At 47.6% G+C, this 12,804-nt stretch overlaps 1 protein-coding gene across 3 annotated transcripts; it reads left to right on the top strand.

Moving 5' to 3' along the window:
* Positions 1-194: 194 nt before the first annotated feature.
* LOC123091721 (nuclear pore complex protein NUP98A) lies at positions 195-5,950 on the top strand. Of its 3 annotated transcripts, none has more exons than XM_044513330.1 (11): positions 195-446; positions 834-1,331; positions 1,936-2,391; positions 2,539-2,754; positions 3,026-3,507; positions 3,641-3,710; positions 3,803-3,854; positions 4,258-4,396; positions 4,566-4,679; positions 4,777-4,954; positions 5,021-5,950. In XM_044513330.1, the coding sequence occupies exons 1-11, from the start codon at positions 428-430 to the stop codon at positions 5,656-5,658; spliced, it is 2,862 nt and encodes a 953-aa protein (XP_044369265.1). In that variant the 5' UTR covers positions 195-427; the 3' UTR covers positions 5,659-5,950. The 3 variants fall into 3 exon arrangements, with proteins under 3 accessions (XP_044369265.1, XP_044369264.1, XP_044369263.1); XM_044513329.1 differs by having other exon boundaries at positions 3,794-3,854; XM_044513328.1 differs by lacking the exon at positions 195-446 and having other exon boundaries at positions 779-1,331; positions 3,794-3,854.
* The last annotated feature ends 6,854 nt before the right edge of the window (positions 5,951-12,804 follow it).

Here is a 12,804-nt window from a genome sequence, read left to right as displayed (position 1 = left end):
GCCCAGCTCCTCCATTCACGTGTACATGGGCCTGAAGCCCTGAGGGCCCAGCAAACCCTTTCGTGGTCTTTGTTGGCGTTGAAAGTAAGCTACGCGGCGCGGTAGAGAATAGCGTCAGTTGGCCGCCGGTGTCTGTCTTGTGGCGTTGTTCCTAAGCTATCCTCCCCCGCTATATAGAGCCGCGGCACGGTCCCAAGAGGACAAAGACACAGACGTCGGGGCCCCACCCTCCAGCCTCAGATCCAGATCCCCCCCTCCGCCTTTCGATTATCTTTTCGTCTCCTCCTAAACCAACACCAACACCACATCGATCGACAGCGAGGAAGGAGAAGCAACCCCACCCCCGCCCCCGGCTGCCGCCGCCGCAGCCGCCGACGGTCCGGTGGCCCACCATCTCCTCCGCGGCCACCACCACCATCAACCAGCCATGTTCGGCGCTAGCAATCGTAAGCACCCTCCTCTCCTTCTCTCCCCCCGCACGCCATCCTCTGACCTAGGTAGGGTTTCCCCGTGCGCTTAGTAGTAGCTTTCCCTCGATTGCTCTCGGTATTGCTAGTAGTAGCCATTATCTCATCGTCCGCTGTGATCGGCCGGCTGCTAGGTTTCGCAGTCGAGATCCCCCATTTGATGATGCGTTACTAATAATAATGCTTTCGCGCTACAGTGTTGATAAACCATCCATCAACTTTTTCTGCCTGGGCATATCATTGTTTCGCTTGCGGTTACAGATTTCAGTTACCATTGTTTACTTGTACTCTTCCAGTTTTGCCTATGAAAGTTAGTTATTGCCGCCATGGTTGCTAACCTGCTGTTTGATCATCCTTTTTTTGCAGCATTTGGGCAGTCGTCCGCCAGCCCTTTCGGGCAGACCTCAACCAACCCCTTCGGGACCCAACAGGGCTTTGGCCAGCCCAGCACCACCACCAACAATCCCTTCGCGCCCAAACCCTTCGGCAGCCCGACCCCCGCATTCGGGGCGCCAACAGGGACCACCTCGCCCTTCGGCGCTACCTCCACCTTTGGCCAGCCATCCGCTCCGGCCTTTGGCGCCACGTCCACTGGCGCCTTTGGCCAGCAGTCTGCCCCGGCCTTTGGCGCTACGTCCACTGGCGCCTTCGGCCAGCAATCCACCCCTGCGTTTGGCTCTACATCCACTGGCGCCTTCGGCCAGCAACCCGCGTTTGGTGCTACATCGACCGGCGCCTTTGGCCAGCCATCCACACCTGCATTTGGCACCCCGTCCTCCTCTCCGTTTGGGAGCTCCACGCCAGCTTTTGGTACATCGCCAGCCCCCGCGTTTGGCGCCACATCCTCTAACAACTTTGGCGGTGGTTTGTACCATTCTCACAATCTCAGCATTTAATTTCTGTTCTTCTGCAACTTGGAACACATTTGTTATGCTGCATTTACTGAATCTTTACCTGTCTTGCACCTGCTATGTGTTTAATTGCCAACCTTGAAATATCAAAGAAGAATCTGGCAATGAATCTTGCAACTCACTATTATAGACAGAACAAAGCTGTGCTACAGCAACCTTTTAGGTTGTGTTATCTAGCACTACAGTTTAAAGCTTTACTTTGAAATATCTCTGTAAGTATTAAAAATAGTAACTGCTGCTACTAGTTGAAGTTTATGATCGGTACTACTATTTCCTTCATTACTTCATCAGTAGGAGTGTAGGACTAGGACTTGAAATACTGTCACCCTATAAACTCGTTACTCCATGCTGTCCCTTTGCTACTGCATAGAAATAAAGGGTAGGTTTCTGAAGGTAATAGATGCTACTACCTCCGTCCCATAATATAGGATGTTATTACAACCGATATATTCATATGGGACGGAGGGAGCACTATTTTTGTTTTGTTCTCGTTTCCTTTTTAGACCGATTGTTTTGTGGCTTGCGATTTAACGCTCTCTACTCTGCAAAATTTTCAGGATCTTTATTCGGACAAAAGCCAAGCTTTGGTGGGTTTGGATCATCTCCTAGCCAGTCTAGTCCATTTGGTAGCACATTTCAGCAAACACAGCCAACATTTGGCAACAGCACTTTTGGCACCACAACTACGCCGGCCTTTGGTACCACAACAACTCCAGCATTTGGCTCCACAACGACTCCAGCATTTGGCTCAACATCAACATCCTTATTTGGTGGTGCTTCCAGCACCCCAGCATTTGGTTCGACGCCCTTTGGTTCCACCACAACTCCTGGTTTTGGATCTTCAGGTACCGGAGCATTTGGTGTGAGTAGTGCTCCAGCTTTTGGAACTTCAACCACACCAGCAAGTGCTTTTGGTTTTGGTTCTTCACCGTCTTTTGGACAATCAGCAGCTGCAACTGGTAGCAGCCTCTTCGGAACAACTTCACCCTTTGGAGCACAAACTTCTCCATTTGGTAGGTTCCCCCACTGGATATTCAACTTACTTGGTTATGTTTGTATAATTTTGGCTTGGTGTTGAGTGCATCACACTGTTACATTCCATGTGCTGTAGCAGTTGTGTAATTGCGGATTATCTTATCAGTTTCTTTTTTGAGTTTCAGGCTCGCAAACAGCTGCACCAGCATTCGGGCAAACTACGTTTGGAAGTCAATCTGGAGGAACCAGAATACAGCCTTATGTACAAACACCTGATGCTGACACTGCTGCAAGTGGTTCTCAGCCTGCTGCAAAACTTGATTCCATATCAGCCATGCCTGCATACAAAGAGAAGAGTCATGAAGAATTGAGGTGGGAAGATTACCAGCGTGGGGACAAAGGTAAAGGAAATGTCTGGAATCGAGTAGTATGCTATTGCTTTATATGTGACCTCATTTCTAGACATCTGCGGCTAATGGTTCTTATTTTCTATGAACTGGGATAGATATTATGTTCTGACTTCTGGTATAGCTTAGCTGTAGTCCTTTTCCCCCTTAATTGCAATTAAACTGAACTCATGTTACTTCTATTTCAAATGTCCCATTATTTTGTTGCTTGTATCATTAGATTTTAAGTTGTGAAATTTTTAATGTTTGAACTTTGAACCCTCAGGTGGACCAAACTCTTCTGCAACTCCAGCAGTGAACAACTTCTTATCTCCACAGCCAAGTTTCCAACCAAATCAACCAGCACCAGTGAATCCATTTACTAACCCCTCACCCTCACCTTTTTCGAGTGCTTTTGCTACTACTCCGAACCCGTTTTCATCGTCCACAACTACTACCTCCTCGTTTGGACAAACAAGTGGTTCTACCTTCCCAGCAAACACTTCATCTTCTCTATTTGGAAATAATTCCACTACTTCACTATTCAACAACCCAAATCCTTTCAATGCTGGGTCATCCACTAGTAATAGCACTCAATCATCTGGGCTGTTTACGTCTTCCCCTACAATGGGGCAGCAGCCATTTGGCCACTCATTTAACCAGCAATCAAGCACTCCAGCTTTCTCCACCAGTATGTTCAATACATCTAACATCGGAATCACTGGAGGTGGAGGGATGTTTGGCAACACGTCTTCACCTTTTCAAACAGTAAGCATCCTATTCCCTTGCAATTACCATATTTTGTTTAGATAATTATTCTTCATAAATCATTGATCCTTGATATTTGTTTTCTACATCTTTTGCTTTGCAAATAACGAGTTGCTCTTTGCTCATTTTTAAGTCATCATTTCAACAATCTACCCCTGTTCAACCTACAAACTCGTTCTCATTCCAACCTCAGACTCAACCAGGTTAGTATTCAGACCCCTACTACTTAATGCTTCCTTCTCATTAACATTTTTTTTTTGAGTTTTTGTGTGTATGCCACTTGAAGCTTTGACAGGTGGATTCTCTGGTGTTTCCAACCCGATGAATATGGCTCCATTCGGACAGCAGTATGACTATTCCATTTACTTATCGCATGTACATTTATTCTTTCCTTCTTATGGGTGGAAGTACAGATGAGGTGAACGTAAATATGGTGTAACAAACAAAACTGATATATAATGTGGAGATGAATGGTGTAGGCTTGTAGAGAAAGAAACTACTTAATGGTCCTGTGAGTCAATTGTATATGCTAGCTTTGCACTGCTGTGTTCTTGTTTATCTGTATAGTGGAACACAGAGTTTTTACTTGGTTCATAATTTAATTGTATTCATGGATAATAAATACTAAGAAACACTATTATTATCACTTAATTATTATGATTTGGCATCTATTTTCTTCGAATTTAGTAGTTAGTGCATTATTTTTTTCAAATTGTAAGTTTGTAACAGCCTGTTGCATTCTTGATGCAGAACTACTAGCCAGTCCAATATGGTAATGCAGCCGACTCTTGTTTCAAATCCCTTTGGGACCCTTCCAGCAATGCCTCAGATGTCCATTGGGAATGGTGGATCCTCACCTTCTATCCAATATGGGATATCAAGTTTGCCGGTTAGTATTTTCTTTACCATCTTTAAGTATTTGCAGTAGTTTCTGTAGAGTGGAAGGATAGTAGAGATGAGCAAGGAGGGTATTATTTATTAGCAGTTTGTGCTACTGAGGTAACTAGAGCCACGAGGAAGGTCATTTGCTTGACAAAAACATTTACTCTGCCCTGCAGGTTGCTGAGAAGCCCCTTCCGAGCAGAACATTATCAATGGTGGTTCCTAGGCATTTGTCACAGAGGAGGATAAAGCTGCTGCCACGAAAATATAATGCAACATCTGATGGCAAGGTTAGGACTGTTATTTAGTTTATATTTCTTTATTATTGGAGTTTTTATGAAAGCCGTTTGACAAATAATTGTGTGGTTCTGTTTTTTGTTCCTTCAGGTTCCATTCTTTGCTGATGATGAAGAATCCCCTGTAACACCAAAAGCGGATGCCTTTTTCATCCCTAGAGAGAACCCAAGAAGTCTGATAATCCGTCCAACAGACCAGTGGCCTTCACGTAGTTTGGTTGGCCAACAATCAATTCCAAGGGATTCAACTGATAATGACAAACATAAAGGTATTCTTTCTCCCCTAGACTTGCAAAATTGTTTGTCGCTTGTTTCTGATTTGAGGTACTGTACAGATGCTTTTGTTGGGAGGGAGCACAATAAGGCTGCCATGACACCAACTCGGTCTGGTACAGTGGGGAATGGTATCCACATTGCATCAAGCGAGCCTGGGGCTGTGGCTCGGCATGTGAATGGTGCTACTGTTGAGAAGATGGTGCCTAGGCTCTCCCAGGCAGATTACTTCATGGAGCCCAGTCTAGAGGAGCTTGCTGCCAAAGAACGTGCTGAGCCAGGCTACTGTAGTCAGGTTGTAGACTTCATTGTTGGGCGTGAAGGTTATGGCAGCATCAAATTCTTGGGAGAAACTGATGTGAGGGGCCTTGATCTGGAGTCGATTGTGGAATTCAATAACCGTGAAGTGATTGTGTACAAGGACGATAGCAAGAAGCCCCCAGTTGGCGAGGGCCTGAACAAAGCTGCTTTGGTGACCCTCCTGAACATCAAGTGCATGAATAAGAAGACGGGTGAGCAGTACACGCAAGGGCCAAGGTTGGACAAGTTCAAGGAGATGTTGGTGAAGAAGGCTGAGGAGCAGGGAGTGGAGTTTATCTCGTTTGACGGTGCCAAGGGCGAGTGGAAGTTCAGGGTGAAGCACTTCAGCTCCTACGGTTTTGGTGAAGCCGAAGCCGACGACCTGGCCGATTCCTTGTAGCTTTGTCGATTGTTTTCTTTTGGATGAACGGTGGACACTCGATTCCATGTAGCTCTGGTCGATGTAGCTGGTCTGGGAGAATATTCGTTGTGATGCTTTTCTTCTCTGAATGCTGCTATGAGTTCCTTCCCATGTTCTTCTGTACATATCCTTTTTCTTGCAGAATGCACAAGAATTACATTCTGGCACCAATCTAGCACGTGCGTGGATTGGATAATGAACTGACATCTGTACAAATCTGGTCGATGAATAATCTTGTTACCGTCCTGGATGGAATGCGTCCTTTTCTTGATGCCTGCGGCCTCTATGGTTTTCTTAATAGTTTTTTTGTTTGCGTAATGTAATGATTAGCCAAGTGTCATAACAGTACGAAGAACTTACATTATACTCCCTCCGTTCCTAAATATAAGTCGTTGTAGAGATTTCACTATGGGCCACGTATGGATGTATATAGATGCATTTTAGAGTGTAGTTCATTCATTTTACTTCGTATGTGGTCTATAGTGAAATGTTTTCAAAGACTTATATTTAGGAACGGAGGGAGTATTCCTTAAAAAAATTGTGCTCGGAATTAATTGTCGCTCAAACTAATGTATTCACACAGACAACGGTGTGGCTACGAGGCATTTTACTTTGCGTACTCTAGATAAAAAAGATAGACAACGGTAGCATGCTTTTTGTTCACTCTTCTCCAATCATTCTCTTTGAACAGGTTGTGCACAGTTGGAAAAAAACAGAGAGCATGTTGCGCAGAGTTTGCTCCGTAGCCCACGTGGACAGCCCAGGTGGACGATGAATCCACAAAAATAAGGAAACCCCTTCGCTTCATCCTGATGCACGCAGCCGCGCGAGCGACCGCCTCTTTACCAGGCGTCTGGCCGTCTGTGAATCTGTGATGGACCCACCCACCGCTCGATCTCCTTATCCAGCCACAGGCTCGTTTCCGTCCACACGTCTCTCTCTCTCTCTCTTACTCTATCCATGGGATTTGGTCCGCCATGGATGGCCTCTGTGAGCTCCCTCAAATGAAATCTCAGGTAAATAAACGGTGCTCCTACCGGCTGTGGGCAGCCCCGCAGCTGCAGTAGGACACCTTCGCTGCTGCGACATGAGCTGTGTGCTGCAACGGAGGCTACGATGGCGTCTCGGCTGCTACGGCGTGCTACGACCACCTGTTGTTAGTGGAGCGCTGGTGTTGCTAGCTCTGAAATTATCATGCCCGAGGGACGAGGGGCTCGCCGGTGCTGCCACGAGCGGCGCCTCCTGCTACAAAGCATCGCCGGTTGCTGCCACGGTCCTTAGGAATCTGTGACCTGTCATGCTGCGACGCCGCTCGTTGGAAGCATCCGGTTCTGCGAGAGGCCGCTCGCCGGCGGGAGCACCGTTGTTTGCCGGAAGCATCCGGTGTTGCGAAGCCGCTCGTCGGAAGCATCCGGTTCTGCGAGGCCGCTCGTTGGCGGTGTTCGTCGGAAACATCCGGTGCTGCGACGTTGCTAGTTGGAAGCATCCGGTTATGCGAGGCCACTCGCTGGCGGGAGCGCCGGTGTTCACGGGAAGCATCCAGTGCTGCGATGCCGCTCGCTGGCGGGAGTGCCGGTGCTACGAGGCTGCTCGTCGGAAGCATCCGAGGTTGCGAGTCTAATCTTTAGATCAATTCTCTCTTGTCAAATTCCTTTGGTGCGTGCTAGGCGCCATCCGCATGTAGGAGCCAAAATAACAGCCGCCCCTACAGCCGTCTGATGCGCTCGATGGCGACCGTCCGATCTCTTTGGTACACTGCCTTCCATGCGCACACAACACACAAGCACCAGATGTCCTCTTCCTCACAGCGCGTTGCAGCACCGTTCCTAGCATCAGCACTAACACTCCCCCGCGACGTTGCCTCTGAGCACCGCGGGCGGCCCTGCAGCATCGCCTTGCAGCACATCGCCGGCGGCCCTGCAACCTCGCCGGTGGCCCTATAGCTTGGCCTCGCAGCACATTGTCGTAGGCCTTGCAACACTGGATGCTTCTGGCGAACACGACCGCTCCCGCCGACGAGTGCCTCATAACACCTAATGCTTCCGGCAAGCGGACTAGCAACCTTAGATGCTTCCAGCGAGCAGCCTCGCACCACCGGTGCTCCCGCCAACGAGCGGCGTCGCAGCACTGGATGCTTCCGATGAATACCGGTGCTCCCGCCGGCGAGCGGCCTCGCATAACCGGATGCTTCCAATTAGCGGCGTCGCAGAACCGGATGCTTCCGGCGAACACCGCCGACGAGCGGCCTCGCAGAACCGGATGCTTCCGACGAGCGGTGTCACAGCACCGGATGCTTCCGGCAAACACCGGCGCTCCCACCGGCGAGCGGCCTCTCGCACAACCGGATGCTTCCAGTGAGCGGCGTCGCAACATGACAGGTCACAGATTCCTAAGGACCGTGGCAGCAACCGGCGATGCTTTGTAGCAGTGGTGCCGCTCGTGGCAGCACCAGTGAGCCCCTCGTCCCTCACGCATGACAATTTCAGAGCTAGCAGCACCAGCGCTCCATCGACAACAAGTGGTCGTAGCACGTCGTCGCGGCCAAGACCCCATCGTAGCCTCTGTTGCAACACACAGCTCATGCCGCAACAGCAAAGGTGCCCTGCTGCAGCTGCAGGGCTACCCCAGCCGGTAGGAGCACCGTTTAGTTACCTGAGATTTCATTTGAGGGAACTCACAGAGGCCATCCATGGCGGACCTAATCCCATGGATAGAGCAAAAGAGAGAGAGAGAGAGGAGAGAGACGTGTGGCTAAAAACGAGCCCGTGGCTGGATAAGGAGATCGAGCGGTGGGTGGGTCCACCACAGATGGCCATACGCCTGGTAAACAGGCAGTGTCCACCGTGTGATGAAGCGTGATCGAACGGCGCATGAGGCGGTCGCTCACGCGGCTGCGTGCATCCGGATGAAGCGAAGGGGTTTCAAATTCCTCTCCATCGCAAGGTTTGAGAGCCTCCAAAAACATCATGTTCCAACCGCCCTCTATCTCGGAAAAAAACGCACGCCCAAATCCCTCTTAATCCCGCACCTACCTAGTCTAGTTTGCTCGGTTTTGTTCTTCCCAAATCGCTCCCGGTATTCTTGTAGAGTTTTTTTTAAACACAGTACAGACGCAAGCGCTCATACATACACGCATACACTCACTCCTATGAATGCACACACGCACACCCTATCCCTATGAACACCTTCGAGAGACTGAGCCGGCATATCATTTTAAGATTTGCGAAGTCACCGTAGGCACCTCGTCGTCGACGGGAATGTCTCCTGCCACTGCAAACGCATCGACGAAAATCCACAAATAAATCAAGAAATAATGCAAGCACCAGGACTTGAACCCTCCTCCAAAAACATCCTGTTCCAACCGCCCTCTATCTACGAAAACACACACACGCCCAAATCCCCCTTAATCCCGCACCTACCTAGTGTAGTTTGCTCGGTTTTGTTTCCTCCCAAATCGATCCCGGTATTCTTGCAGACTTAATGTGTATAAGCTCACAAAACCACCAATCGGTTCCAGTGAAATTGTTTGGTAGATCACAGGAATATGCACCCACATGTTGGCGGCAAAAATCCCTGATTTCCAATTCTAAATTTCTACACTTCCAACACGTGAGTTATATTGAGATAACACTAACACATGCTTTGATTTATCCTTGCTTCGTGACATACTGTATGAGTTACTTCAGTCTAGATAGTTTATGGCAATACAAACATGCTTCTTTTGTTTTTCACTCTTCGAAGTCACGCCTCTGAATCAAAAGGTATTGCATTGCATGAATCGCCAGCTGGTCCGAATCAAAGGTATTGCACTCATTATTCTCAATTTGATGTTTCAGCTATCCATGTTTTGTAAGCATCATTATGTGCTTCGACATTCCAGATTGTTTGCATCGATGGTTGCTTCTTAATGTCCATGCTTCTTAACTTCACTATATGTTTTCTTAGGTCAAGATAGTTTAGGACAATAGAAACATACTTCTACTTCTTATATATTTTTTCTTATATTGTCAAGAGCATTGTTTGCATTTAAACACTATCATCATGCTTCATATTTTCCATATATTTGGTGATGTATGCTTCAAGCAGTTGGGCACCGCTGGAGACATATATGGAAGCATACGTGGAAGCGACCGATGCATATACACCTAGAAGTGTGATGACACCTGGATCTTCCCTACAATGAAGACGATCACACGTGAAGAGAAGCAAGTCTACAATCTATAGGAAACATATGATATTAACTTAGAAGCAGTGTACGTACTATTGGGGGTTTGGAAGAAAATAACTTTGTATCATGCCTTGAACTTAGTGTATGAACGAATGAAGCAGGAAACAAGCTCATGTTCTGTCGCGCGCAAATAAAATCATAGTTTTGCAGGACAAACACAAAAGGACTTCATGCGGACGACCACGTCGGTCATCATCTTGGTCGCTCTTCACTCTGCACCACCTCCATAGAGGTCATCGCCGCCCCCGAATCCATCGTCGGCACTTGTTCCAACTCAGGCACCAAAATCATCGGCGGGCGCACTGAATGCATCGGTGACATTGGTTCCAAATCCCCATGAGAAAACATCGGCGGCACTGTAACATGCACAGGCCGACGCAAGCATCCTCCTCTTCAAGATGTCTCTCCTTGCCATATCATGCCATTCTTTGGTGATGTCGTCCATGTCATTGCGGTTCAATGTCATGATCTTATTCTCTTTGGCAAGAAGCTTGGACATGGCTTTGTTCTTAGAGGCACGTGCTCTTCTCTCCTCAATGGCCGCCTTGCGCAGCCCCTCGTCCTTGCAATTGCCACTTCTCTTGCTTCTCTCGTGCCTTCTTCTCGGCCAACTCTTTCTTTGTTTCCAATGTCTTCGCTAACATCAACTTATTTGATTGCACCATGGCATCTATATTGTCTCGCAAGCTTGATGCTTCGTGTTCCCTCTTGATCTTCTTCTTTGTCTTCTTGTCACCATCGGGCTTGTTCAAGTTTTTTGGGACATCATAATCTTCATCTTCATCCATGTTTGTACGTGAACCTCTCTTCGGTGGGGATCCTTTGTCAATCAACTTCCACTTGTCGCACTCTTTGAGCATATCCCAACAATTCTCTAGTTTAAATTTTTTGCCTTCGGAAGCTTCCATGTCTTTGTATCTTTGTTGGGCAATTTTGTCCTACACAATTAAAACAAAGTCAAATGATGCAATCACTTCATATGATGCAAATGATGTGCACAACTTGGGACGTGAAAACGAGCTCACATAGTGGGATTCCACGGTTCCACTTGGAGGTGCATTGCGAACTTGTTCCAAGCAAGCTGCCCAACGGCTACAAATTGGCTTGATCACGTCCCAACAACCTTGGAGTGACCTAAAGGTCCGTGGTGTCCTATTGGGATGCTTGACCATCATGCGGAAGTATTGATCTTCGATTCTTTGCCAATATCTCTTGGAGGTTTGAGATGTACCGTGCAAGCATCAAGAGGCACCGCACTCCAAGTCTTGATCAAGATTTGATCTTCCAAGATCATGTAGTTCTTCGATCTCACGCTTTTTTTGCTTGCGCTTTCTCATACGCCCCCTTATCTACCTCCTCCACTTCATCTTCATCACCGTGGTCATCCACGCCACCCTCCATTTCATTGTAACCAAAATCAGCGAATGGGGCTTGATCGATGTCGATGACGTTGGTGTCTAACAAGTTCACGAACTCGGCAGTGGCATTGTTCGAACCACCGCTACATTGAGTAAAATCAAGTCACGAGCTACCACAATGGCGAAAAGCGAAGCAAGAACAAGGGATCAAAGATGCATACCTTCCGGCCATTTCATCGAACACCTTGCCTGCGGTGGAAGCAGCGCCGTTGAACAACATTGTCGGGGAACATCTCGCCGGGGCGGAGGGAGTGGACGAAGGCGCAATCCTTTTCGTAGGAACCTTCTTATGTTTCACACCCGAAACCTTGCTCACCTTGGGCGACGACAGGGGCGACATGGCCGGCGACGAAATCCGCTGGAGGGGATTGCGCGTGCGCGACCTCCACGGTGACGGGGGACGGCTAGGAGGCTTCCATGGCGGCGAAGAATGGCAGGGAAGACGGACCAGAGCGTGCGGTGGCGGGGCAATCGTGGCCTAGGAGGAGGGGGAGCGGGAACGGCCACACAGAAATTTCCCTCGCGCCAAATCTCGTTGCGGATAAGGGGCGAGCTCCGGTCGGCCTCCCACCCCATGAATCTGAAGGCAGAGGTCGATCTTTTTCATGCCCCACAAAAACTTTTACGGGTCAGACGCGTTTGCGGGGTCTGCTCGGGCAGAATTTTCCGCACCGACCCATATTTTGACGGTTATTTTGCGGATCGCGATGTTTTACGGAGTCTGCTAGAGATGCTCTTACATAAGTTTATTGTACTTGCTCTAAGGTGACAACCCAGGCTGATGGATGCGGGAAGAGTTATGACGGAGCAATCAATTAATGAACCAAATTAACTCACGTAGAGCCTAACTATTACATCATACATTTATGATGTTTTTTATCGGACGGTACCACTAGTTTGATAGCAGCCAAAAATTATTAGTCCCATGCCTAGTGGTGTCCAATAAAAATAATATAAATGTGCACCAAAAGCATGTATAATTGTATAAATGATCTGAATGTAGCATGCACAAAACAAAAAATATAAATACGTTTGTGAAGTATCACTCAGCTGAAACTGTTTTCTGTCAATTACGCACAGGTCTTTAGCGAACTGTCAGAATAGCTACAACTACCACTAATAGGATCATTGTCATTTGCTCGCCAAACCAAGTTCGCTCATATGCCTGAGACACATATGCACAAGATTCGCAAAATTACAATCAGATAATTCCCATTTACTTCCTAACTATTGTATCAACCTCTATTGGGGGTTATATAGTCCTTTCATAAGGGCCAGCCTATCCAACTTTTTGAAGGAAATATGCCCTAGAGGCAATAATAAAGTTGTTATTTTATATTTCCTTATTCATGATAAAGGTTTATTATTCATACTAGAATTATATTGATCAGAAACCTTAATACATGTGTTAATACATAAACAAACACCGTGTCCCTAGTGAGCCTCTACTAGACTAGCTTGTTGATCAAAGATGGTTAA

This window comes from Triticum aestivum, chromosome 4B, assembly GCF_018294505.1.
Source record: "Triticum aestivum cultivar Chinese Spring chromosome 4B, IWGSC CS RefSeq v2.1, whole genome shotgun sequence".
NCBI lineage: Eukaryota > Viridiplantae > Streptophyta > Magnoliopsida > Poales > Poaceae > Triticum > Triticum aestivum.
The sequence above is the reverse complement of the archived record's forward strand: the minus strand, read 5'-3'. Positions and strand labels throughout refer to the sequence as shown.

Excerpts from the sequence above, each read along its gene's own strand:
- LOC123091721 (XM_044513328.1), top strand. The coding sequence starts at position 794 with ATGGTTGCTAACCTGCTGTTTGATCATCCTTTTTTTGCAGCATTTGGG. Across the intron at positions 3,711-3,793 it reads CCAACCTCAGACTCAACCAG|CTTTGACAGGTGGATTCTCT; the intron begins GTTAGTATTCAG and ends TGCCACTTGAAG. Across the intron at positions 4,680-4,776 it reads ATGCAACATCTGATGGCAAG|GTTCCATTCTTTGCTGATGA; the intron begins GTTAGGACTGTT and ends TTGTTCCTTCAG.